The following is a 27,838-nucleotide window of genomic DNA, read 5'->3' as shown; positions in this document are numbered from 1 at the left end:
CTACATTGTGCTGTTTTGTCCCTTCAGCATAGTACAGGGTTTCTCAAACATAATATTAAAATATTCAGATCTAATCTCTATTTAGGGTTAAAGGTCCAGAATGACTGGTGATAAGCAAATGTATTTTTATTAAGCTTGCTTATAACTTACAAGCAACATAAGAGATCATTTACGTTTAAGGCAGCATAAGACAAAATATATTTGCCGGAATATGTTACTGTTAACATTCCAAGTTAGTGCAAAAGTAATGGCACAGTTTGTCTGCATTTTATTTGCTTATAAAACCTAAACAGCTACTTCATACATTCATCTTGTATACCGCTTTACTCTGTACACAGGGTCACGATTTGGGAAGCTACAACTTTTTCCCGCCTAAACGTTGCCATAGCAACGATGTCGAACAGGTAAATTATTAAGTTTAACCCTAATATCTGGCCAGGATTGTGGTAGAGATCTGCAAAACAGACAAAGAAACTGACAATGTATTGATTGGTATAACATGTTATTGCTTCAAAGTAGGAAACATAGACTTTATTCAACTGTATTATTGCATTGATTTTTGAGGTGAGTGTGCTGGGTCCGGGAACCCCTGGTGTAGTATAACTTGCCATTTGCGTAGTCCATTCCCTGCCTAAGCTCTGGGGCTGAGACCTATTGTCTCAGCGTAGTATGTAGTGCGCACTAGATAGGGTGCAGAAAACATTTTTGTATTACATTCATAGTGCGCCTACATAGGGAGCACGCGTGCGTTTGAAATCGAGCCCGCGGCTCACCGGTCGTTACTTGCGTGCGTGCGTGCGTACGTGTGGGTGCGTGTGCTTGTACGCCGTTTGTTTCGTGTAGTGTGCAGGGGATTTTTTCTCTCTCTCTGAGGAGACCATCTAACTCTCACTAAGTGTTGATGTGAAAGCGGGATTAGGAGTTAAACATGTGTATCCCGTGCTGTTTATCTCAGGTGAGTGTCACAGATGTTTAAACGTGCGCGTGCGGATTCGGTTAAGAGCGCGAGCTCACGTTTGCTGGCTTTTATTTATTTATTTTAGTTCTCTGTCAAATTGTATTTCTTTATTTTTTAGACGCGTTAATGAAACGAGTGTTACTATTTGTTTATTGTTATTGTATTTAACGTGGTGTCAAGGTTGGAAACCACCTCAGGCGTCGAAAGTTATCTTGTCACTCGAGTCTTTTGTTCGTATGTGAAGAAAAGATGGAGTTGTTCTGGTTGTTAGCTAACAGGCTAGCATGAGGCGTTCGTACGGTGGGTTTTAACAAAGCCGTCATTTAGTATTTTATGCCGTTTTTTTTTCATCTGCACTGTGTGGGAACTGTGTTTTGCCAAGCTACAGTAAGAGTCAGGGCTCTAGCGCCACCATTATGTTCACTGTAAGTGTTTACAACCAGCTGTGACTGCTGCTGTCCCAAATACTTCATCATCATGATCATCATTATAAACAACACCGTCTGTTATTATCAAGAAATCAACCCCTTATTATTCATTAAAACCTTACTTTTTAATCTGACTCCCCCTTCTAATTAGACATAATTACTGTCTCTTTGAATTCTTCACTGTCTGCTGCTAAAATCAGATATGATGACTTGAAATATCCTTCACACTTTCATGCTTTCATTTAGCTGTATTTCAGTTTCCTGTTCAACACAGATTTGGTCACAAGAAGCACGCTTAGGCGGCATTTAAGGTACGATGCAACTAATCTACAGAAAACTAGGACAAAACATTTGTCAACATGGTCTCTAAGACATTCTCAATGTGCTAATTTCTGCCTTGAGTGGCCCACATTTCCTTGTAGCCCCCTTTTGTGTGCGGCGTTGTCCACGGGTGGTCTTTTCATTTCCCTGTTGGATCCATGAGGCTGCTTGTTTGCATAAGATTAGCTGTGGAGACCAGCGGGCTGGCAGTGCTGGCTCATTACAGCCTAAGCCTGTCAGGAGTCACTGGCCCACAGACGCCCGAGACGCCTCTCTACAATGCGAGATAGGATCACCCACCCGCACCTTCCGGTCCCATTTTTCTGATCTCTCTGAGGCACTTCGCTGTGTGGAATGAGGGAATTTCAGATCCTGAGGAGCTACAAAGGATGATTAGTCAGAATCAGATGAATGTTTAAAGCCACAGAGTACAAGAACAAAACAAATCCCTGGCTATATCATGTGATATAATGGATAGCAGTTAACAACGTGGCACTGCGAGTCATTTAGATTAGACTTATAGATGTATTCTATAAGGTGCATACATTCCTGCGTCTAGACAAATAGTCTGTTCTTGCTGTGTTCTTGAGATTTTTGTTTTAAATTGTTGTAAGTAGTGTGCCTGGATTGTTGCTCTGCTGGTGAGTCTGCTTCATGATTCAAAATTGTGATGTAATCCGTGTGCAACTAAGAGATCTCACTGGCTATTTTTTTTTCCTTTTTTCATTTGTTTTAACTTCTACTTTTAATCATATAGCATAATATTAATTAAATACAAAGTTTTGTTTACAAGGCCAGGAGCTTGGATATGTGACAAATATGACTGAATGGTGATAAATAAGACTCTTTGTAATCAACTGGAAAGTCTTGTTTGCAAGGCCAGGCGTTCGAATATGTGACAAACATGACTGCAGGGCGATAAATAAGACACTTTGTTTTCAGACTTGAAGCAGAGAACAAATTTATCACTTTTCTGCCTAATTGTATTTAGTCAGGTGCCACTGAACTATGACTTTTTTTTATTTTTGCATAGACAAATCTCTTCTAGTACTTACTTCAGTCAACTGCCATTTTTAGATGTTTAACTATTACAGTTAGCAATTCTCCCTTTAGTTAAACAACAGATAGTTGTAATATTTGATAAATAGTTTTATTAAATAATTTTATTTTACACACACTTTTTTTATATGTTTTGCAGTATATTTTAGGGACCGATGTCACTGGTCACAAGTGTATGTATGTATACAGCTGCTTTGCGACAATGACAATTGTTAAAAGCGCTATACAAATAAAATTTAATTAATTCTAAATACTTAGATTACTTAGTTTTTTTATATACATGAGATTGATCATTACAGTATGATCCTTACAGTAGTAGTAAGAGTCATAGCACTTTTGCAGCAGTGGTGTGGGAAAGCATTGTGGGAAGTGCTATCTCTTGTTAGCCTGCTGTGACTTTCACACACACTATCACCTCTCATTTATGCAAGAGGCCATAGACTGAACTGTGCTGCTGCTGAAGGAAAACCGTTTACTCTTGTACTGTCTTAGCTCCCTCATGCGCCCCATTTGCAACTGAAAAAGCCATTTCGTTCATCAGACTAAACGATTTCAGGACAAACTCCGTTCATCCATCAACGTCCTTAACCCATTGATCTGGAGGCTGAAGTTGGATGTTTGAATGTTTGGTGTAACTATGGTCTCTGAAACAGAGAAAAGAGTGTGTGTTGTGTGTGTAAACAGTGAAGTAATACGTTTTAGTCTAGCTTTATGCTCTCTCAGATAACATGTCAGGAAAGTTTTCATAATTTAATACAACATTAAACGTTTCCATCTTTTGACAGTAAGGATAGTGTATTTAGAGACGGTTACTTATAAATTAATTTCTCTTTCCATGTGTTTTGTCTTTTGGACATTCTTTCCAAGGCTTTGTTTAATGAGTAGCATGCTGTCTTGAATGGCAAGTAAGTGATGGTTTTTACTCATTTGTCACCTTCAAGGCATGAGATGATGCGTAAATCAAAAAGAGCTGTATCTTGATATATTATTCACAAGATTTTATATTTACACACACTACCGGGCATGCGTTTAAATGCACTTTCTAACTCCATTGGCTTCCCTGATTTTATTTTTTTTCTACATTGTTAAATAATGCTGAAGGCGCCCAAAATATGATGTAAAACATAAAATGTAAAACCTTAATAATGACTCTAATCTGAGGTCTTCATGAGAGCCAAAATAGGTTTTGCAAATGCACTTATTTTTAAATAATTATTAATACCATATTTGCAAGGACTGTTCCAGAACTGCTTAGGAAGCTGGGGTCAGAGCACAGGGTCAACCAGGTTACATCGCCCCTTGACAGGTAGGGAGGGTTAAGGGCCTTGCTTAGGGGCTCAGCAGTGCCAACTTGCCAGTGCTGGGTCTTGAACCCCCAACCTTCCAATCAGTAACCCACAGCTTTAACCATTTGAGCCACCACTGTAATTTGTTTTGTTAGTTCAGTACCTAATGCCATATGTTATTTCATATATTTTTAAACAATCCAAATAAATTCAAACATGTTTCTAAAAATTTGACTGCTACTATATATAAGTACTTTTAATTTGTAATGACAAAAAATCAAATCATTGCAATAATAGTGCATTATACCTTAAGAAAATTAGATCAAGATTTATAATATAAAATTATATAAAAATAGCACTGTTAACATTATGAAAAGATTGTTTTATGGAATAGAGTGTCTTACATAATTAGGCGAAATAATACATCTTGTGTCATGACTGCTCCTGCTGCTGACTGTTATCCACAGGAAATGTACACGCTATAACGGTTTTTTCTGATTAGCTTAACGTTTAGCTTAACTCAAGGAGGCAGTTGGGTTTCTAGTCACGCAGTTAGACTCATGATGAATATTAAACACAGCAAAGTCCTCGTGTCGTTCTCATGTATAGCGATAATCAAGACCATGAAATGACATCTCAGGCATACATGCTTTATTGTTTGATTCTTCTTCTTGTAAGTCCTGTGAGATTACAAATTCTTAATGAACTCAGATCATTGTCCCAGGCTTGTATAAATACAAAAATCTGCCCAGCAATACACAGAATCAACAGCCAGAAGAACGCTTCTTTTCATTTTTGAATTTTGCAAGGCAAGAACTTAAATTTAGCATATATGTTTAAATAAAATGTGTGAGCTACTCATATGAGCATGAGGTTGGGGTCCTAAGCAACATTCAGTTCAATAAAAAAATTCCAATTTTATTATTAATTAATAAAAAAAAAAACAATTCTACACAAAATAATAACACAGACATAACAACAATAATAACATAGATATAATAATTCCTTCCTGCTACACAGGAGGCTGTGTTGCCTGCCAATGTGTAAACATTTGGAAACCCACCCAGAATCGGGAGAACATGCACACAGACCCGACGGTCGAGAATTGTATCATCGACCTTGAAGGTGCAAGGCGACAATGCTAACCGCTAAGCCACTGTACCTTTCCAAATTCAACTGTGTGTATAAACGAGAAAAATGTAAAAATCGATTTTAGAGTCAGTTTTACAATACCAGAATTGCCACACAAAAGACTCATGCTGCATAACCAAATCTTTTAGTTTTTCTGTATTCTGTGAAATAAAGTAGATGCTGCCATAGCTTATAGTCGAAACATTCACCAATAACTTGATGATTTTTTTTTCAGTGTGTTTGGAATGGCTTACATTAGATACTCTATGATGTGATATATAATTAAAGTTTGTTTCCTTGCTATATTATCAGATTATGTTAGCTATTAGCTAATATGAGAGCATGCAGCCGTCTAAAGTGAGGTTCTAAACTGTAGGGAGTGAAAGTGCTCAGTTCATATGGAATTGTGAAAGGTATAGGGAAAAAGTGAACAATGGTTCATCACTTGCCAGAAGTGAACAAGGAAAATTACTCATCAGTCACTGTGGCTTGCTGATGCACAAAAAACAGAGCTCGCATGAGACCATTTTTTTTTAAATTTATTTATTTTAAATTATTTTTTTTATTTCATGCACTATTCATTATTATCAAGGATGACATACAAATGCTATAAATGTATTCTACATATAATTCTATATATATATGTTAAGCAATAATTTGTAAATATGAACTTATACAGGCTAGTAATCTACCAACTATAAATCTCTTTAGAAATGACAGCATCCATCTTATTAATGAATATGATCTGATTAATTTACAAGGTATATACACTTCAGTAGTATGTGATTTAACAGTGTTTGTTTTAATAAATAATCCATATTTTTTCCAGTAGTATGAAATTTTGAAAGCAGCTATCTGAAGTGCTTACCTTACCAAGGTAACACATAGAGGAAGTGATGTCCGTGTTGTTGTTTTTTAAAGTGATCTATAACTAAAGTTATATATTTTTAAGGAATGAATCAGTTTTTGACCATTTAACATTTGCAAATTGACCTAAATAATTGTAAAAAGTGTGAATTGGTTCTGCATTGAAACCCATTGATTAATTAAACTGTACAATTCTATTAGCTACTACTATTTTAGCTTTCCGATTAATTTCCTGAGTGAATAAACACATGGGACTGGGCAGAACAGTGAAGGATTTATTGCTTGTTTGGTGAATTTATGATTTTTCATATTTCTGATATATTGTAAGTAGCAACTTCTTTCAGGGTGTTATTTGCTGCTAAAAAGCAAAACGTCTACATCTTTTTGATGACAAGCAGCTCATAAGCAGTGGAAATCATCTTTGTGGTAAAGGCTAGTGCTGCTATTTTATTACTACTACAAAGATGAATTTTTTCACCAATCAGTGGGCCTTTTCAGGGAATGTAAACCCTTAAAGCAGAAAGCTCAGATGAGAGTAGAACATTCAGAGTGGAAGCATGGTTTTAGTGTGAAGTTTTTTTTTCTTTCTTTGTCTAGTTGTAAAAATTCCCCCATGCTCTTTTCCACCACAGGTTGGTTTCCCAACACTCAAACAAATGCTATAAATCCAAGAGGACTTGTGGACCTGAGAAGCTTTCAGACTTTATTGTGTAGAAGCCAGTGAGCAGGTTATCAGTTCTGTCACCTTTAACCCAGACCTCTTTGGACAGCTGGAAAGCACAAAAGGCCAACTTGAGAGGGTTTGGGAATGGCCTTTGTATGGGTTTTATTACTGTCTCTCAGTTGGAGGCTGCGGGGGATGGGCTCAAGGACGAACAAACCACTTCTGAGCTTAAACGCTGGCTGTGTTTCTCCCTACTATTGAAGGACCACAGAGGAATGAAGCTGAGACTGAGTGAGGTCTTTCAGACTGGCCACCTGCTGTTGTTAGCAAAGGGAGTCACTATCAGATTTACTAACGTTGTCTGGGTCACGTTACTTTGGACCCGTTTTTGTTCTTTGTGGAACCCACTAGATTTCTGTCTCGTATGGTTTAGCTCTTTACCACACAAACAAACCTGTAATAGTATTTGTTTCTTTCACTAGTAAAATTCTGAAGGCTTTACACCGAAGTGATTTTAGTCAGGTCTGATACAATCTGATTCAGTTTTTCGCTTGTTCAGGAGGTTACACATTGCAGTTACTCTCTTTCATAACAAGCTGCAATGTTGTGTCTTGTTAACTTTAAAAAAAGGAAAAGGGGCTGATGAAGGAACAACTGTTTATAGATATAAAGTACATGATAACAGGAACTGACTGGACTATATACAAAGTTTTGCATATACCAGTGCTTTTGACTTGAGTATGCACATGATCAAGCTCTTTGTTCTTCGTTGTATGTTCCTGATTTAGGAGGATAATCAGGAGGAATAAAAAAAATGTTTTAATGATTTTCAAATCAAATCTGCATTTTTTTTTTTTTTTTTTTTTTTAAATGACAAAACATTGCAAACATGCACTATAATGGAGGGCACAAAGGGAACAGTAACAAGTGTAAACCTGCACACTGCTAATTTAAGCTGCTGTTCTACTGTTGAGAGATATGTTCCCCTGCTTTTAACAGATTTTCCCTGCAATCTCCCTAACAAGATGATGTCTTGAATAAGTGAAAAGGAAGTAATTATAGATCCAACAAACAGTTATTTCCATTTTTAGAAAAATATTGAAAAACTTTAAAACTGTTTATTTTCAATTCAAATCTTTGAATAAACAGCATGAATCATGTTAAGTATTTCTTGAAGCTTTTCTGCATCTATAGATTTTTTTCCAGGTGTTAACTACAAAACCTTACGGGCAAAATTGAATGTGGTTCTCTCATTGACTAATTAGCTAAATTTAGCTAAGTTGACTAATATGGTTAGTGATTAGATATGATTAAGATGTCCATACTGTAGCTGCATCACTAGCTAATCTCCTATCAGCTCCTAGTTCTCATAGTTGCTTTGTCTGGGCCTCCCCCTGTCTGCAGACAGGAGATAAGCAGATTGATGCTCCTGAGCTGTGTGTATACCAATCGCATATGCACGCTAAGAGTGTGCTACATTGTGAGTGAAACACTCTGCACAAATAATCTTAGATTCATAGTAACAGCCTTGTCTTAGCGTAGCTCAGCTGTCCAATAGCAGCTCACTGTTTTTGCTGCTAGGAGGAAAAACGACCAATAAGGTGTGTCTGTGTGTGTCTGTGTGTGTCTGTGTGTGTCTGTGTGTGTCTGTGTGTGTCTGTGTGTGTCTCTGTGTGTGTGTCTGTGTGTGTTCTTAGTATATTATATGTCTGCTAAATTTGGTCACTAGACAATAGAAAAGGGATAGTCTGTCCTTTGAGAGAAAATATATCGCACAAGATGTCAGCTGTTCCAGACTAGCCTCTTCATATTACACTTTGTTGAATTCTAAGCAGGTTTAACTCTATGATTTAACCATTTGGAATTAATTTTCATAAAATTTCATTATGCCTGAATCAAAAGCTGTCCATGTCTGTGTTTCCATAGCTGGCCTGCTGCTGCGGCTCGGCAGCCTGCTCACTGTGCTGCTCCTGCTGTCCCAAGATCAAGCAGTCCACAGGAACACGCTTCATGTACGCGCTCTACTTCATGCTGGTCACAGTCACATGTGTGATCATGATGTCACCCACAGTGGAAGCGCAAGTGCGGGATAATGTGAGTTTTTTTTGTTTGTTTGTTTGTTTGTTTGTTTGTTTTTTAACTGCCTTTTCATTCTGCCACCAATTACTCTTTCAACATATAGTAGCCTTATCTCTGATCTCTGAATGTAGATCACCATGAAAATTGCACCTGTCCCAATGTCTATCTGGTATCTGTTATCCCAACATTTCTTTTTTGGTTTTTAGTGTCATAGCGTTATTTGAATGCATTTTTATTTTTTGGCCATAAAAATTCACAGGAATGAATATTTTGTACCTAATTGAAATAAGCCAAGTAGAATACGATCCTGTAGCTCCCTAGCTTAGTGCTCAGGTCTGATTTTAGACCTTCTAACTTCCAGGGAAATGAGAATCACCTCAAGAACTTTTTACAGAGATCTTCATGAACTGACTGTATAAAATTTATATTGTTGCCAAATTGTCATCTTCAATTCACCTCATACAAACTCAGACCTTATATGCACTTTAGATCTTTCAGTATGTGACCATGAACAGGGCTACAGATAGTCTTTCCTTTAAAACACTCTTTATCTTTTCACTGCTTTAGTGTGTGTGAGATATATTTGTGTATACACACTTGCCTATCTAAGCCAATTGAAGCCATTTAAATTGATTGTCTGTTTCTCCTTAAAACACTAATTTCTATTCATTGCATGTACAGTGGAACCTTGGACTACGAGCATAATAGAAGTGGGCTCGTATTTCAAAACACTCGTAAATCAGATATTTTCCCATAATAAATAATTGAAACTCAAATTGTTCGTTCTCCAGCCCCCCAAAAATACATAATAATAATTAAAACAAAATATAAAGTAAAAATAAAACAAATTAACCTGTACTTTACCTTAAAAAAAAAGGAAAAAAATTAATTCTAACAGCTAAGTGTTTCCGTTTATGCATGCAGGCGCTGTATGTGTGTGAAGCTAAAGTAAGAGGAGAGGAGGAATCAGCCCCTCCCCCTCTTCCCCTTCTCATCTTACACAGTAAACCTTCTTCCTCTCTTATTTGCGTTTCTCACACACACACACACACACACACATTAACGGAAATACTGTTTTATTGGAAAAATTAGCAAGGAACATCGCTAATGACACTCCCGTGAGCGCATATTAACCAGAATCATGGCTGTAAAGTAAAACAAATGAACCTGCACTTTACCTTTTAAAAGGATCACGACAAAGCAGTGTTTCTGTGTAGAGAGTGTGTATGTGTGAAGCGGGGGGTGGGGGGGGGCACGGTGTCAAGTTACACGCGCGCACACACAACAGCATGCTGACCCAGGGAGAGAGATAAAATAGATCTTTAACCTCTGTAATGAGACTTTCTTTTGCTTGAAAGGCGCGCGCAAACATGTTATAATAACCAGTACACACACTTACAAACACAAAACAAAATGTTTTACATGCACACACATAGTCACAGTGTTATAGGTAACAGTACATGCGCACGGATGTTGATTATTCCAGTAAGAGTCGCGCATTAAGACCAAGCAAGGGAAACGATTACCCACAATTCCGCAGCGTCAAAACAAAAAAACGCACGCATGGTACATGATACTCGGTACTCGTAAACCAAGACTTTCTCGTTTTTAAGTCAAAATTTATTAAAAATCTTTGCTCGTCTTGCATAACATTCGCAGACTGCGTTTCTCACAATTCAAGGTTTTACTGTACTTGCAAGTGCACAAAATCTATCACTTTGCAAAAGCAAAGATTACTAACCCCTTTTTTTCCTGAAAAGAATGAGAACAAACTTACAAAGTTTTTGCTCTAGCCTTTAAGACATTCACTCATGGGGAAGTCTAGCTTTAGACACATGAAGTATTTATCTGCAGTCACCCAGGACTCCAGTCCAAACCACAGCAGTGCATATGACTGTACAGCTCTGCAGGAGACTAAAAGGCATGGCAGAGCTCGCTGAGCTGTCAACATAACACTCTGAGCTTGTATTTTTATTTTTTTTGTTACAAAGTACATAAAAACTGACTGCTTCTTATTTTCTTCTCTCTGCCCTAAAATTGTAATGAATCCATGCTGTGCTCAAACATGAATGTTATAGCACTGTGTAACGTGGACCCGGCCATTATCTTCTAGCCAAACCTTCCTTTTTGTCCATCCACTCGCCCTTTGACTGCCTGCTGTGTAAATGCCAAGCATGAACAGGAGCCAAAAAAAGTCGAGCTTAGCCAAAGGCTGACATTTGTATAAACCATTAAATTGATACCTCAAAGTGATGAAGGAAAGTGAAATAGATCTTCTGAATGTTTTTTTTTGCCCTTAGGAATATTCATAACACTAACTGTACAAATAAAGCGTCATAGAAATGCTTGTTTTGTATGAGTTTATAGAAATTTTCCTGATTTCACGGACACATTTTAGCTGGTAAGAAGCTAAAATAAAGAACTAAACCTAATTCATTAATTTTTTTAGACAAGAATGATTCATGTACTTGTTATCTCAAAAGACCTGACACTACAAAGAGGCCACCTGTATTGGGATTTCTAACTTTTTAATTTACCCATGCTTCTCAATGTTAATGGATGCATCTGATCAAAGAAAAGATCATAATTTATTCATTCTCGTTCATTAATCATTCATCATTTATTCTCTGCAAGTGAGCATGTCTGGCTCATGTGGTTGCTTTGTGTAGAACAGTTGCTTTGGGTGGTAGACAACCTTTTTTTTTTTTCTTTCCTCTCCCCATCCAATTTATTTTTATTATTATTAAAAAATGTAAATTACTAAATAAAAAGATCATATTTTAAACATATGCTCCACATTAGAGTTTTTTTTTATTGTTTTGACACAGATGTGAATTCAGAATTTTAGTTTAACTTCACTTTAGTACAACGCTATATTCAAAGACCCAGTTCTGTTTATTCAGTATTAGTGTCCTGTTATCTTTTAAGTATTTTTTATAACCTTTTCTTATTTGATTTGATTACAATGAGCTTTGCTTACAGTGTGCAATGTGGTGTTCAGTGTATGGTTCAAAATGATTCCTCATGCTCCCAGAACCATGTTTTCACAGTTTAAGTCCGGGAATATGCCTTTGTTACCATGGAAGAAAATTAGGGTGTCAACCTGTTTATTCAGTACATTCAGTTTGTCGGCTGACTTGTTAATTTTATTGACATATAATGTTGCTGAGCCTAGACCTGACCGACTGAATCAACTCCAGATCCTAACACTATCTCCAGAGGCTTGTACAGCGCGCACTATGCATCATGGGTGCCTCGCTTCATGTCCTCCCCTTTTAACATTTCTCCATATATAAATCCCTCCATAGCAAATTAAAGCCCCCTTTTCCAAGTCTCAATCCTTTGAGTTCTTGTCGAAATTTTGTGTGTGGAAATACTCATACTTTCAATATTAAACATAGTTGTACTTTCTACCTGTTGCTACTTCAAGCATTTAAGTCATCTCCATCTCCATGAATTGTTTTCTTTTCAACAAAGTTGATGGTTTAAATTTATTCTTTAGATTATTCTTCAAAGGATTTACAGTGCTGGACAGTTCCACCAATTTAAAATCTTATTAGCTGTTTGATTTGCTAAATGCAGGTCAATAATTTGACCCTTATGAAATGGTGATTTATTGTTTATTTTTTATTTTTTAACCAGGCAATGGTTAAAAAAAAAAAAAAAAATAAAAAAAAATATATATATATATATATATATATATATATATATATATATATATATATATATATATATATATATATACACACACACACACACACACACACACACACACACACACACAGTGAGGTCAATAAGTATTTGTTCACCCAAGTTCTCTTACTTAGAAATCATGGAGGGGTCTACAATTTTCAGTGCATTTTCACTGTGAGAAACCGAATCTAAAAAAAAAACTCCAGAAATCACATTGTATGATTTTTTTTTTTTAACAATTTATTTGTGAATTACTGTGTTTAATAAGTATTTGATCACTTGCTTATGAGCCAGATTTTTGACCCTCAAAGACCTGTTATTTTGCTTTTACATAGTCCAGCTACACTCTGCTCATGATTCTAAATTAGTAGCACCTGTTTGAGGTCGTTAGCGGTCAAAAAGACACCTGTGCACCAACATGGGCAAAACCAAAAAGCTGTCAAAAGATACAAGAGACAAAATTGTTGACCTTCACAAAGCTGGAAAGTGCCACAGGGCAATTGCCAAGCTGCTTGGTTGTTGTTGGAGCAATTGTCAGAAAATGGAAGAGGTCCCACGGACTGGGGCCCCACGGAAGCTCTCTCCTCGTGGGGTATCAATAATGCTAAGAATGGTGAAGAATCAACCCAGAACTACACGGAAGGAGCTGGCCAATGACATTAAGAAAGCTGGGACCATAGTTTCCAAGGCTAATATCAGTAATACACGACAAGGTCATTATGGTTTTAAATCTTGCATCGCACAGAAGGTTCCCCTGCTTAAGTTAGCCCATGTCCAGGCCCGTCTGAAGTTTGCCAGGGACCATCTGGATGATCTAGAGGAGTCATGGGAAAAAGTCCTATGGTCAGATGAGACCGAAGTAGAACTTTTTGGTCTGAACTCCATTCGCCATGTTTGAAGGAAGAAGAATGATGAGTATCATCCCAATAATACCATACCTACAGTGAAGCATGGGGCTGGAAGCATCATGCTCTGGGGTGTTTTTCTGCACAGGGGACAGGACGACTGCACTGTATTAAGAAGAGGATGAACGGGGCCATGTATTGTGACATATTGGGCAAAAACCTCCTTCCCTCAGTCAAAGCATTAAAGATGGGTCATGGCTGGGTCTTCCAACAAGACAATGACCCAAAGCACACAGTCAGGAAAACCAAGGAGTGGCTCCGTAAAAAGCATATCAAGGTTCTGGAGTGGCCTGGCCAGTCTCCAGACCTAAATCCAATAGAAAATCTTTGGAGGGAGCTGAAATTCTGTGTTGCTCAGCTACAGCCCCGTACCTGACAGATCTAGAGAAGATCTGTATGAAGGAGTGGGCCAAAATCCCTCCTGCAGTGTGTGCAAACCTGATGAAGAACTACAGGAACTGTTTGACCTCTGTAATTGTTAACATAGGCTTCTGTACCAAATATATATTTTTTTTTTTACTCAAGTGATCAAATACTTATTTGACACAGTAATTCACAAATAAATTGTAAAAAAAATCAATGTGATTTCCGGATTTTTCTTTTTAGATTCTGTCTCTCACAGTGGAAATGCACCTATGCTGAAAATTTTAGCGCCTCCATGATTTTTAAGTAAGAGAACTTGCAGGGTGATCAAATACTTATTGACCTCACTGTATATAGTTTGTTGTAGTTAGTTTTATAGACATTTAAACTGATAATTTGATGTAAATAGAATCTTTTATGAAGATATTTTAGAGTGGCAATTATGCTTTATTACTATGTAATTTCTTTCTTCATACAGAGTTGTTTTTATGTACACAATGTGTTTGTTTTTTCGTACAAACAATAATTTATCATTTTGTTTCAGTTTCCATTTTACTCAGAGATTTGTAAAAAGCTGAATGCCGGAGAGAACTGCAGCGCTCTGGTCGGTTACTCGGCAGTCTACAAAGTCTGTTTTGGCATGGCGTGCTTCTTCTTCTTCTTTTCCGTGTTCACGATCCGAATACGGAGCAGCACAGGATGTCGGGCAGCCGTACACAACGGGTAAAGCAGTATAGTACTGTTTTCTCTACAAGCTTCCCTTCTTTTACTCTTACCCCCTGCAGGCATCTTGGATTCAACAGAGGTCCAAAAGGCCATGTAACATTTGACTTTTTTTTTTTTTTTTTTTTTTTTACTCCCCATGGGCTCTGTTCTGTTTCGTTTCATGCTTCTCGTTAAATGACATTTTCCACTCACTCCCACTGCACTTAATAGTTGCATTAATTAAAAGCCATGTCAAGAGAAAATTTTATTAGGAGGCAAGCTTTGTTCTCCTCAAATGAAATGGTTTATGTCCTGACAAGATCTCTTCACTAAGCAATAATCAGATCTTTGTTTTGTATGCAAATGGTGTGACAGGGAAGAGGAAGTGGTTAGAGTGCAGGAATGCACAGTGTGAATTACCTGCCTTTGCTAAAGTTAACAATTAAGATATATTTTTCACTTCAAAACATTTTCTCTTGCGGGAATAATGTGCATAAGTTATAAGACTTATGTTATAGCTTTGTGTATGATTGGCAAGAACAGCAAAGCAGCTGGTCTTTAAAAATATGGTCTTTTATTCTTTCTTAATTTTTTTTCTTTCTTTTTATTTTTTTTATGTTATGTTATCTTCTTATCGTTACAGATTCTGGTTCTTGAAGTTTTTGGCTTTGCTAGCCTGCTGTGCAGGAGGCTTTTTCTTACCTGGTGAAGAAAAGTTTCTTGAAGGTAAAGGATAGATTATTTTCTTTACTTTTTGTTGTTCTATTGAACACCCTTGTTCACTCCCTGTTATTTGTAGCTATTAAGAACCACATGTACATTTCCTGAGCTTTTACCATGTTGTTTAGTGACATTATCATTGTCCTGTGTCAGCTGTTTTTCAACACAGGAAATCCATGTACAGGGCTTTGTTGTTTGTTATTGTGCAAGTTTTTATATATAATGTGGAATTAAAGTCTGTCCTGCTCTTAGAAGTTAATCAATTTACTGCGCTTGTTTTTTTTTTTTCTGTGCTATGTAGCCATTTGAACTTTGAATCGTGTAGTTGTCAGTGGAACTGAGCAGCAGTCTGGAGAGCTGTCGTCAGCACGGAAAGATGACTGTTTATGGGAGTCAAGAAATAAAGGAACTGTTGATAATGATGGCTCAATGTGCTCTCTCCTCTATCTCTCTCTCTCTCTCTCTCTGCAGTGTGGCGTTATGTCGGAGCTGCCGGGGGCTTCCTCTTCCTCCTAATACAGCTTATGCTCCTGGTGCAGTTTGCTCACAGATGGAACCAGAACTGGTAAAATGACTTTTTGGCACTACCAATTATAGCCATTGTTCTTCTAATTCTCTCTCAGAAATGCTCAGTGAAGGAAAATCATTCACAGGAAAAATGTGCATGATTACATTTTTGTTTCCATCTCTGTGTCCAATTTTTTTTTCTTCCTGAGAAACAAGTAAGCACAACTGGAATCCATTACATAGAGTTAAGGGAGGGTAGTTTAATCTGTCCAGTCATAATTTCCATAGTGAGAAATGGTGTGTAGTCGAGGAATCTGGGTGGTCTGGTGTTTCTATACAATATGTTTTTTTTTTTTTGTTGTTCCCCCCCCCAAAAATTTTCTCCCCAATATTAGTCGTAGCCAATTCCTCCCCGTAGCTAGGGGGCTCCCACATTAAGGCTACTACTACCACTTCCAGTCGGGAGGGAGAAGACTATCCCGTGTTTCCTCCGAACCGCATGATGTCAGCCCACCGCATCTTTTCGAACTGCTTGTTCACGCACCATTAGGGGCGAAGTAACACACTCGGAGAAAAGCGCTAGCCGGTCCTTCCGCGTGCGCGAGCTCACAGACGCCCCTGATTGCAACCACTTCACTGTCAAACATATCACCAAGAGTTAATTAAGATTCTTCCAAGCCATGGATAATACATTTTTAGGGCGTTAACAATTAAACGCTTATTTGCAGTTAAGATTTGAATATTTTTTGAACAAAAATTTACTAACTGGTTATGTTTGTTGTGCAAAATGTTTCTTCTCACATATCTGTTAACTTGTACAAGATGGTGCGCTTACAGTTCGGGTGATGTGCATGATTTGATGTAATTTTAGCAGAGAGAGTTAGACAGAGAGATAACAGGATTTTCGACATCCTTTTTATGATATTATTTATAGTTTATATTTGGTTCATTAATTTTGTCTATGTAACCAGTTATTTGGAATTGTGCTTCTTAAACTAATTAACTAAAACTTTTAAGATTTTTTTTAAATTTTTTTTTATAATAATAAATAATCAGTTATTCATCATTAACCTGTTCAACTATCCGCTAAAAAATGTGTAAAAGTTACAACCCTAATGCAAACCTTCAACTTTCTGTATCAAAGACATTTCTAGTCTGTGGAGTCATCTCCAACATGGGAATTTTTGTACTTGTTTGTAATCAGTTAGGTTTCCAGGCAACTAAAATACAGAGATAGGGATGTTAACTACACAATCCTCAGATATCAGTTTTCTAATTGTTTTAAAGAAGTGTAAAGTCCACTAGAACGATTAAACATGTTTTTGTTAATCAAGGCGTGGTTTTCTATTCAGACTTTTGCAGCAGTACCAACTGCTTCTGGGTAACCTCTGTTTAATTTTAGTATATATAAACATACATGGCCTAGATAGGATTGTTTTAATACCTCTGGCTTCCAGAAGAGAAGGCAGAAGGACGGCTAGTAAAAGCCAAACTGACAGTGGTGAAACAATGCAATGGAAAATGCGTTATAAAACTAAACAGCAGAATAAAGCTCACAATAATTAAGACAGTGGACAAAAGTAAATCCTGCGATTGTGTTAGACGAAAGCTATACTCTGATTCACCCTGTGAGGAAACGAGTGTGTGGATGTGTTGTGAAATAAAGCAGGCACTGTTGAGTGAACAGGAAGAGAGCGCACTTCTTTACTTCATGTAACATAAAAACTGAAACTGATTTCTTCACCCACAGCGTTCCTAAAGCTGACCGTATGGTTTAACATGCTGTAACTGGTTTGATTTCTGTCTGTGTGATTATCAGAAAAAAAAATTTAATGGCTCCAGTGAACAAATTTAATAGCACATATTTGCTGTATAAGCATAATTGGTCATAAAAATGCATGTAATTAAAAGGAGAATATTTTACCACACAAGAAAATAATCTACAAAAAAGTAAGAATTTCTGCTAAAAGGTTTCATGACCAGGTAATTAAGCATTTTTTTTTTCCTCCTCTGTAGGAGTTCAGGAGTAGACCACAACAAGCTGTGGTATGCAGCGCTGGCCCTGGTCACATTGGTGCTCTTTTCTGTGGCAGTGGGCGCTCTTGTGTTTATGGCCTTATACTACACACATCCTGAGGCCTGCTTTCTCAACAAGATCTTCCTGGGGGTGAACTCGGGTCTATGCTTCATCGTCTCACTGCTGGCCATTTCTCCCTGCATTCAGACATGTGAGTCAGCATGACTACAACTCCCTAGCATTTATTTCTTTTACTTTTTCATTTATTTAGAAGTTTGCCTGTTTAAAAAGGTATACATTGAATTTTTTTCATACAAGTTTTATTTCTTTTTGGGATTTTATTTTAGACTTGGCTGGGATCAGACATATAAAATGTTTTGTTCTTCTTGTAAAACTAAGACTCTTTACTCATTGGACACAACCAAAAGAAGATACTACAGCGCCCTTCACAATTATTGGCACCTTTGGTTAAGATGTGTTCTCACACTTCTAATAAATATTTTTTTTATTTAAACACTTTAGAACCACAATGCAAAAAAAAGAGACGTACCTGTTTACCTCTCTCTCCTTACTCTTTATAGTGCTTGCCAACTGGCACAGACAAAATTTAACTTGGATTGGATATATTTTTATCACATGCTTGTTCCATGGCACTCACCTGACTGTCGCTCGCGTCACAGAAAGACACATGACCATGAGCCGTCACCACAATCTGTGTTACATCATTATTAGACTTATAGTTTTATTATAATGTGTAAACCTCATTTTCCCTCTGTGTACATTTATGAAATATGTGTATTTTAAGCACGAGACACTTTCATAGTAAAAAGAAAATTAAATGAAAAAGAGATGAATTTTATTTTAAAATATTGGCAGCAGAGAAAGATATGAGGAGATATACAGAACCAGACAGTAAAGACCAGGAGAGAAAGAAGGACCCAGAGGAAGGATATGAGGAAATGAGAGAAGAGAAAGAAGTAGAAATGAATGTGAAACATGAAGATGAGGGTCCAGCTGACTCAGAGCAAGGGGCAGTAGCAGGGGCTGATGAGACAGGTGGAGACAGGGAGACAGAGCATCCTGCTATTGCTGCAGTTGGACATAATGGTATGAGTTTATTCCCTAATAATATAAATTGCAGTGCAGTTACATACATTTCACTGAGGAACTTAACATTTTAGATTTATTGATGGATGTGTGTGGAGGGACATGAAATTGGTAATCAATAAATACAGTACATGCTATAAATAAAATACATACACATACAATACCACTCAAAGGTTTGGACACAAGGATTTATTTTCTACATTTTAGAACAATACTAGATACATGATGTTAGGTAATTAATAATACAGTGAAACCTCAGATTGCGAGTAACGCGGTTTGCGAGTGTTCCGCAAGACGAGCAAAGATTTTGAATACATTTTGACTTGGAAAACAATTTTCCATGTCTTGGTTTACGAGTACCAAGTATCATTTGTCACGCATACGCTTCTTGTTTTGACGAAGAGCGTCACGTGATCACAACTGAGCCAAAGTTTTTTCGCTTTTGTGTGCCGAGGAATTGTGGGTAATCGTCTCCCCTGCTGGGTCTTAGTGCACGTTTCTTACTGGTATAATCAACATCCTTGCACGCGTGTACTGTTTACTATAACACTGTGACCACATGTGTTTAAGTAAAACATAATTTATTTTGTGTCTGTATGCGTGTGTGTACAGTGCACGTGTAAAGCAAACGCAAGTCTCATTAGAGAGGTTAAAAATCCATTTTCTCTCTCTGCTCAAGGCTTTGCCTGTTCTTTGCCTGCTGTGTGTGTCACACAGACACACAGACCCCTCCTAATTTCGCCTTCACTGACGCACACACTCTTTCTCTCTGCTCTACACAGAAACACTGCTCTGTCGTGATTCTTTTCAAAGGTAACGTGCAGGTTAATTTGTTTTATTTTTACTTTACAGCAGTGATTCCGTTTATGTGTCGCTCAATCGAGTGTCAGAGAGATTTTTTGTTAATTTTTCCAATAAACCAGTGTTTCCGTTGTGTTCGCGCATGTGTGAGAAGAGTGGAGGGAGGGTCGAGAAGGGTGAGAGGGGAGCCTACTTTAGATTCACACACACATACACAGCGCCTGCGCGCCCAGACGTAAACACTTATCTGTCGGGATTTATTTTTTACTTTTGAAGGTAAAGTGCAAGTTAATTTGTTTTATTTTTACTTAATATTTTGTGTTAATTATTTTTATGTATTTATTTTTTAGGGCTGTGGAAAGAATAATTAGAGTTTCCATTATTTCTTATGGAAAAATTAGTCCCCTTCTTAAACAAATTATGCTCGTAATCCAAGGTTCCACTGTAACTGCAAAATCCGTTGTTATTTTATGACATAAGGTCAACTGTTGTGGAATAGTTCTTGCAAGAGCAGTATTTAAGGATTAATCACATTGTCAAAACCCTGATGAAACTGGCTCTCATAAAGACCATCACTGGAAATAAAGACCAAGACTTACCTCTGCTGCAAATTCATTTAAGGTTGCCTCAAAAATCACCAAATAAAAAGCACCTCGGATTAGAGCCATTATGAAGCCTTTACAGAGTATAAGTAGCAGAAACATGTCAATATCAACTGTTTAAAGGAGATTATGGCGTATTTTGGACACCTTTAGCATTGTTTTACAATGTAAAAAAAATCAGAAAAGACCATGGAATTAGAAGGTGTCCAAACTTATATTACTATAACTTGTATATCACCCTCAAAATCTTGCGCCACCCCATATAAAACTTTGTACAGTAGAATTAATGTTGATCTTAATTCAGTGCTCTCTCTTGTGTTTTGATGAGTTTTTGTTTCCCATGATGCCTTGAGCAGTTCATTGGTTAAACTCATAGGTATTTTCATCAGTTTTAGTAGCTTGCACTGTACTAAATCTAAAAAGAAAATATTTTTCTTTGTTATTCCAAAGCCACAACCCACATGGCTGGTTTATATTTGATGAAGTTTAAGGCTATCAATCACTGCTTCATACAGCACACATGAACATTTTTGGAATTACATGGCAATGTGGGGAACAGCACAGAGCAGAAAAAGAAGCTAATGGCACAAATACAAAAATACCCACATCCCTATGACTCATAATGACATGTGTGTGGTGCGGTAGCATTCCAATAAGATTGTAGTCTCCCTTCTTTCTCCTCCTTTTATTAATTAATTGAGGAAATTCTTATACTGCAAGCAACAACTTGGCACCAGGCTGGGTCATGCAGTGCCAACCACACACAATCAATTTTTATTCACAAAACACAATGAGCAAATAATAAACCCGATTAGAAAAGACTACAAAATTTGAATAGTAGCCTATGAGGTGCTGCTTTCCCGTTTTTTAATTTGCTGATTATTGCTGTAGAAACAGTGTTGTAAACATAATGGCTACTTTTGTGAAATTACAAACCCTTTAAAATCAAAGGAAGTTAAGGTGTTTTATTTATTTATTTATTTATTTATTTTAGAAACCCATAGTGTAGCTGATGGTTGGTTTGTTTCTAGCAAAGCATTTGAAGCAAAATGTGTTTCATGTGTGTGTTGTCCTTGCAGTCCAGCCCGCCTCAGGCCTGCTTCAGCCAGCTGTCATCAGTGTCTATGTCATGTATCTCACCTTCTCAGCCCTGTCTAGCAAACCCATTGAAGGTGAGTCATGCTTTGAATATCTCTTTTTATTTTTTGTGTATTGTTTAGCGCTGGTATCACTTTACAAGTTCATGTGGCTGAAGAAATGTAGTCCTAAATGGCATTTTATAGAATCTTTCTCACCACATCCTTCCATCTCATCTCTTCTGTCTGTCTTTCTTTCACTTAGTGATGGAGCTTGATGGAAAGAACCAAACTGTCTGCGTCTTTCCTTTCTCTGGAACAGAAGGTGACAGGAAAATAGCGACTGGAGTAGGAACGACCATTTTGTTCGGCTGCGTGCTTTATTCATGGTATTAACATTTGAATCTTTTCCTTCCTTTTAATTTCTCATGTCTCTGTCATTTTTTTGCCCAATAGTACCACCCATGTATTTCAGTTGCCCAGCATCTCCCTTAACAGAAATACCAGATCATTTAACAGGGTGTGTAAAGAGACCAGTTCCAAAAGCACCATAAACATGCAATTATCTGGTTATGATCGTGTGTTCATTTGGACATAAAAACGGGTATCCCCGCCGAAGCCGAGGCACAGATTAAAGCCTTCTTCATTTAGCTCATGCAAAATGGAGGAGGCTCACATGTGTTTCCCATTAAAAGCAGACATGTCTATTCAAGATGTCTCTAAGGCCTGAGGTTCTATTTACACACAGCCCGTATTTATGGAGACAGCCTTATATTCTCAGCTCAACTTGAAATGGTTTTCCCAATGTGTTTCCAGGTTTTTTTTTCCACACGGAAAATGCAGAGAAAAATCTACTTCAACAGAAGGAGCACTTTCAACTTAGTGCCATTATAAAGAGTTCATAGCTAAAAATTGAGTGTAAAAGATAAAAATTCAGAAGAAATTTCAAGAAAACTCTTCCAGACCTACGTAATTTTCTGCAGAATAAAAGATAATTTTATTTTATTCGTAGCTTGCTTTTTATGATGGATATTGGCTTTACAGAAATAGAACATTTAATAAAGTGCAAATTTGCCAAATGATCAAGTCAGAAGTAGCAATGAAGAAACCCTAAAGAGGACTCAAAAGACAGTATTACAAGTTACTTGGACATGGCTTGTATTTATCTAAGTGTATGAGACTTTTTTTTTTTGGTCTTTGTGTACAGCTTGACCTCCACAACAAAGAGGAGCTCAGCGGCATTACGAGTGTACAGAAACTCAGTGCAAGAAAATGAGGTCTAAACTTTTTACCTAAAAAAATTAATCTGTGCATAAATATTAGAATTAAGCTTTGGATTCATTAAAATGAAATAAAAGAGAAAATCTATTAACTAACTAAAGAGTTTTTCATTATTCTTTCAGAGGGCACGTTGCTGCTTTTGCTGCACTGACTTTGCAGGTAAGAATAAATTGGTTCGTGATTTATTCACTTACTTTTGAGTTTTGTTTCTTCTAAAAAAAAGAAAAAAAAAAAGGGTATGCCATTTTAAAAACTTTGAGCCTTTAACAGTCTGTGCCAGAAAGCTTGATGGTGCCTCCTGGTGTTCATGTAGGACACTGCATGCTTAAGTGAATGCTCAATAAACTGTTCTAATTTGTTGCAGAGGATTATGATGGGGAGGAGAAGACTGTGGGAGGACAGAATGTATTTTATGATGAGAACGAGGGCACTGTCTACAGCTATGCCTACTTCCATTTTGTCTTCTTCCTTGGCTCACTTTATGTCATGATGACGGTCACAAACTGGTTCCAGTAAGTCCTTCACCAGTTCACTACAGACTGATTATCACAATGCTGTGTGACTTTGAAAAACTTTTTTAAACTTTCAACTTTTTTGTTTTTTTAGGTTTTACTTTTTACACTGAAGTAAACGGGCACAAATTATGGAATCACCATAAAATAAAAAATAAAAAAACAGTCAAATGCTTTATAGTCCTACTCAAAAGTTTGGGCACCCCTTGATAAATAACAGATTTTGGTGAGTTTTTAATTGAAAAGATGTTAACACAGTCTCTCTTGGAAATGGAAAAATGCAAATGTTTTGAGCAAACATTGATGCATAGTTGCTTTCTGTGTCATAAATTGAACAGATATATAAGATATAAAATAAAAACATTATTGTGGCACTGTGCAAAAGTTTGGCCACTACGTAATCAGTACTTGGTAACACCTCCTCTGGCATATATCACAGCTTGCAAACGCTTTTTATAGTCAGCTAAAAGTCCTTCAGTTCTTGTACTTGAGATTTTCTCCCATTCTTCCTTGCAAAAGTTTTAGTTCTGTAATATTATTTGGTCATCTAGCATGCACAGTTCTTTTAGGACCTACCCACAAATTTTCAATGATGTTTAAATCAGGGGACTATGATGGCCATTTCAAAACCATCAGCTCTTGAGGTATTTCATAGTGGTTTTCGAGGTATATTAAGGATCATTGTACTGTTAAAGAAGCTATGCTATTTTTAGCTTCAGCTTTGTAATTTTTGCTTCCAGAATTTGCTTTTATTTAGTGGAATTCATTCTTCCCTCCACCTGTGCAATGTTTCCTGTGCCACTGGCTGCAACACAACCCCAAAGTATGATAAAATCACCCCCATGCTTAATAGTTGGCAAGGTGTTCTTTTAAATGCCGCTCCCTTTTTCCCCCAAACATGCCTTTGCTGATTGTGGCCAAGGAGTTCTATTTGAAATTCATCAGTCCACAGCACTTGTTTCTAAAACGCATCAGGCATCTGTAGATGTTCTGTTGCATACTCCTGACGTTGGGTTTTATGATGGGGACGCAGGTAAGGTCTTCTTCTGCTGACTCTTCCATGAAGGTCTTGTGGAACGCTGCACCACGACTCCTGAGTCTGCTAAATCTTCCTGCAGGTTTTTTGCAGTCAAATGGGGGTTTTGATTTGTCTTTTTTTTTTTTTTTACCAGCATTTTCTCTCTTAATTGCATTTTTCACTGTGGAAACTGCAAGCTGACAACACTTTGAAAATATAAGTTATTGATGCCCACAATGCAGGGAAAGACTACAAGAAGATAGCAAAGTCTTACACAGCTTCTTAGAGGAGCCTATGGTTGTTGAGTGTCTGCAAGTGTGTGCACAAGGTTTGAGGAGTCAAAGTATTTGTAAAGCTTTGAACTTAGCATTTACTAATGACAGCTGTTGCCATGCATCAGATCTAACGAGCTGATTACGGTCTAAAACCTTGTTAAAGAATCTGAGACTCTGGAACTCTTAGGGTGCCCAAACTTTTGCACAGTGCCATAGTAATGTTTGAATTATTATTATTATTTTTTTTTTTTTTTTTTTTCAATTTATGGCACAAAAAGTAACTATGCATCAGTGTTGGCTGAAAATATTGTGTCATCTCTTAAATAAAAAAATCACCAAATTTGTAATTTATCAAGGGGTGCCCAAACTTTTGCAAAAAACAATTTTAAATGAATACATCAAAAATTTAATGGCAAACAGAATGAGACCAATGCTTAAATAATAAACAATATGAAGTAAATCCCGATGTTGGTTCAAGTGACTTATACAAAATGCAGGATAGGTCACTCAAAAGCTACGCACATTTTTACTGTCTACAGAAAAGCCACCACAATATCTATCATGCAGAACCCAGCTGTCCATTAAACTTTTATTTGATTGTAACTCTTTCACTCCTTAAAGGAACTTCTTTTATTTTGTTGACACTTAAAAAAGAACAAGTAAATCCAAATGCAGTTTTAAAGTTTTTAGAAAAAATAAATTTTAAACATCCCATCTAGTTTTAATATTGAATAACATAACTGACTCCCGCTACGAATATAGCCATAGAAGCTGGCATGGCATTAAAAAAGAAAGAATGACTACACTCTGATAAAATTCTTCCAGGTTTTTTACATTATCACACAGGCACAAATCACAGATATGTCACAAAACATTTTTTATTTAATAGCTGAAAATTCTGGCTTCATGAGACATTCTTCTAACAAGTTAATTTAGGCTGTTATATAATTAATGGTATAACTGTTGGTCAAATGGAGTTTTTAAGAGGAAAAATTAAAATTAGTATTTATTTATTTATTACTTTTTATGATGTCCTAGAGTCTTTGCAGCACTGACTTTACTTTTGTGGGCCTGACTTTACTTTTCTTTTTTTTTAAGTAATACCATAAAATTTCAGTCAGTTTGAGACTCCTGGTTATGGGACTGAGTTGAAGAAAAGCTTTAACACTGTTGGCTCTGTGGCAAGACACATTATCATCCTGAAAAATTATTTAATCTGCATACCCATTTTCTATCAGTGTAATAAGAAATTTTTTGAATTTCAATATATGTCTGTGCAGCGACTGTCGAGGTAATGATCGCCATCTATGCTATACCTGACATGCAGCCCTACATCATACTTGAGTGGGGAAATTTGATTTGACTGGTCCTGGTCTTGGCATTTGTTTTAGACATGCAAATAACAAGTTCCTTTTTAACAACCAACAAGTAACAAATAATTGTTTTTTTCCAAAATCTGCTTTTCATTTTACAATATTATTTAATTTGATCTGCAGTATGTTTTACGATGATTCAATTAAATTTTATTTGTATGAAGATTTTAACAATGGTCATTGTCGCAAAGCAGCTTTGCAGAATCAAAAGAAATTTATGGAAATTTGTGAAAAATGTGTATAAACCAAAATAATCAGATTGTCCCTGATGAACAAGCTGAGGGCGATGGTGGCAAAGGGAAAAACTCCCTGAGATGGGGACAGAAACCTTCAGAAGAACCAGATTGACAGGGAACCCATCCTCACTTGGGTGATAATGGATAGCGGAGCATGTTTGGCAGGCAAACTGTGTGTTAGGTGGCTGGATGTCTTTAAGTTAATATGGAGTCCAAACCGTTATTGGAGGCCTAGGTAGACTGTAGGAAATTCTAGTCCTGAATTGAGCAGGAGCAACTGCAGTCACAAGTACTCAGAACAGCTGTCTGCACATCAGCCAAGGCCAGTACCGTATTCATGGTAGTCGATCATGTCCCCAGTCATTACATTTAATAAACAGTTACAGTTGCTAATTCCTGTCTGACACGTGTGTTGATTTCCTGTGCAATCTGCTCTTCCCTGCAGTTATGACAATGCTAAGATTGAGAGATTGTTGGAAGGGAGCTGGTCAGTGTTCTGGATCAAGATGGCATCTTGTTGGGTTTGTCTCTTCCTCTACATGTGGACTCTGGTAGCCCCCATGCTCTTCCCAAAGAGGTTTGAAGCATAAAGACCATCTTCGAATACATCACATCCACCCTGTCACTAAAACATTTTGTAGATTGTGTTACTTTTCTTAACAGTTTCATTTTAAAAGTTTTACTTGCCTGACACCTTCAGTATCAGATCAGTGGAGATTTGTTACATTTTTTTTGGTTACATGTTTTTGTTCATTTGATTACTTGGTAATCAGGACGGCATCTTTTTTTCATTATTATTAGGCAAGTAGAAACCATGAAGGTATGAAAACAAAGCATTGCTCAGGCTCATTTTACTGTTACTGTCTCATGTGTTACATTGCATCTTTTGATAGATAAAGTATTCTATGCAAGTCAACCTCGAGCATGTTTTTTTCATTACAACTTTTTTGGTTTGCTTGTTTACAGTACCTGGTGTTTTGTGTTTGTTACATTTAAATTTTTATACACTATTCACACCAAAATAATAGATAGCTATGAAGAACATGATTTCAAAGGTTTTTTTTTTTTTTAGCTTGAACGAATAAAATAATTTGTTTGGGAAAGCAAACATTCCTGGAGCACTCTCCCTTTAATTTTATGTTTGGATAAATTTCAGCTTCTGAATATGTATTTCAGTTAAAATGATATGACCAATTCATATTCAGACCTGCCTACTTGTACGATTCTTGTGCAGATTGTATGACTTTCTGTGGCGATTTTATGTTCAAATCTAAACATGGTTACTACAGCTTTTGAAACTGTTTTTGTTTTTTCGTCAGTCCAAAAATACAGTAGAATTTTTGTTTATTGGATTGTTATTCAACATTATTTTCTCGCTACCTTCTTTAACCTTTGCCCTTCAGAATCCTTCAATTTGTTTTCCTGCCCCAAGGGTCTGCCCTAAGATCATGATGTGAAAGTGGAAAAAGATGCAATTAAAATAAGATTGATGCAATGCTGTGCAGCTTAACCAGGGTGTACCTGCAAAAAGTCAAACCATTGTGTGGTGGCCCATTTAAACAGAACACCTGAAGCAGACTTATGAACAGAAAGCTGAAAGTTTCCAAGTCAGCCGTGTTGATTTGAATGTTAAGTGGGTCGAGCGATGAGGATTGCTGCTGTTGACGAACATCCCAAGATGTTGTTATAGTAGGTGTTTTTTGTTTCAATCCAGTCAATCTGTACACAATCTGAGGTCTTTTGGACAGTAATTATATAAAGTTTGTGAAGCTGTGTAACATTTTCACATTATTTTTGTCGATGGGCCATTTTGCTGGATGTACTCTCACGTCTCCAGTCATTAACCTGCCTAGT

The 27,838-nt window shown here is 36.9% G+C and overlaps 1 protein-coding gene across 1 annotated transcript; it reads left to right on the top strand.

Moving 5' to 3' along the window:
- The first annotated feature begins 795 nt into the window (after window positions 1-795).
- Window positions 796-26,900, top strand: serinc5 (serine incorporator 5). The gene is made up of 12 exons (XM_053480682.1): window positions 796-955; window positions 8,641-8,808; window positions 14,299-14,477; window positions 15,103-15,185; window positions 15,651-15,744; window positions 17,703-17,914; window positions 21,293-21,385; window positions 21,555-21,678; window positions 22,497-22,566; window positions 22,693-22,729; window positions 22,935-23,082; window positions 26,430-26,900. Exons 1-12 carry the CDS (start codon window positions 929-931, stop codon window positions 26,572-26,574), a joined length of 1,380 nt encoding a protein of 459 aa, XP_053336657.1. The 5' UTR covers window positions 796-928; the 3' UTR covers window positions 26,575-26,900.
- The last annotated feature ends 938 nt before the right edge of the window (window positions 26,901-27,838 follow it).

The sequence above is a fragment of the Clarias gariepinus genome, chromosome 21 (genome assembly GCF_024256425.1).
Source record: "Clarias gariepinus isolate MV-2021 ecotype Netherlands chromosome 21, CGAR_prim_01v2, whole genome shotgun sequence".
Classification (NCBI taxonomy): domain Eukaryota; kingdom Metazoa; phylum Chordata; class Actinopteri; order Siluriformes; family Clariidae; genus Clarias; species Clarias gariepinus.
The sequence above is the reverse complement of the archived record's forward strand: the minus strand, read 5'-3'. Positions and strand labels throughout refer to the sequence as shown.

Coding starts and splice junctions, on each gene's coding strand:
- serinc5 (XM_053480682.1), top strand. CDS start 929: ATGTGTATCCCGTGCTGTTTATCTCAG. Junction 8,809..14,298: donor AAGCGCAAGTGCGGGATAAT/GTGAGTTTTTTT, acceptor ATTTTGTTTCAG/TTTCCATTTTACTCAGAGAT. Junction 22,567..22,692: donor ACTCAGTGCAAGAAAATGAG/GTCTAAACTTTT, acceptor TTATTCTTTCAG/AGGGCACGTTGCTGCTTTTG.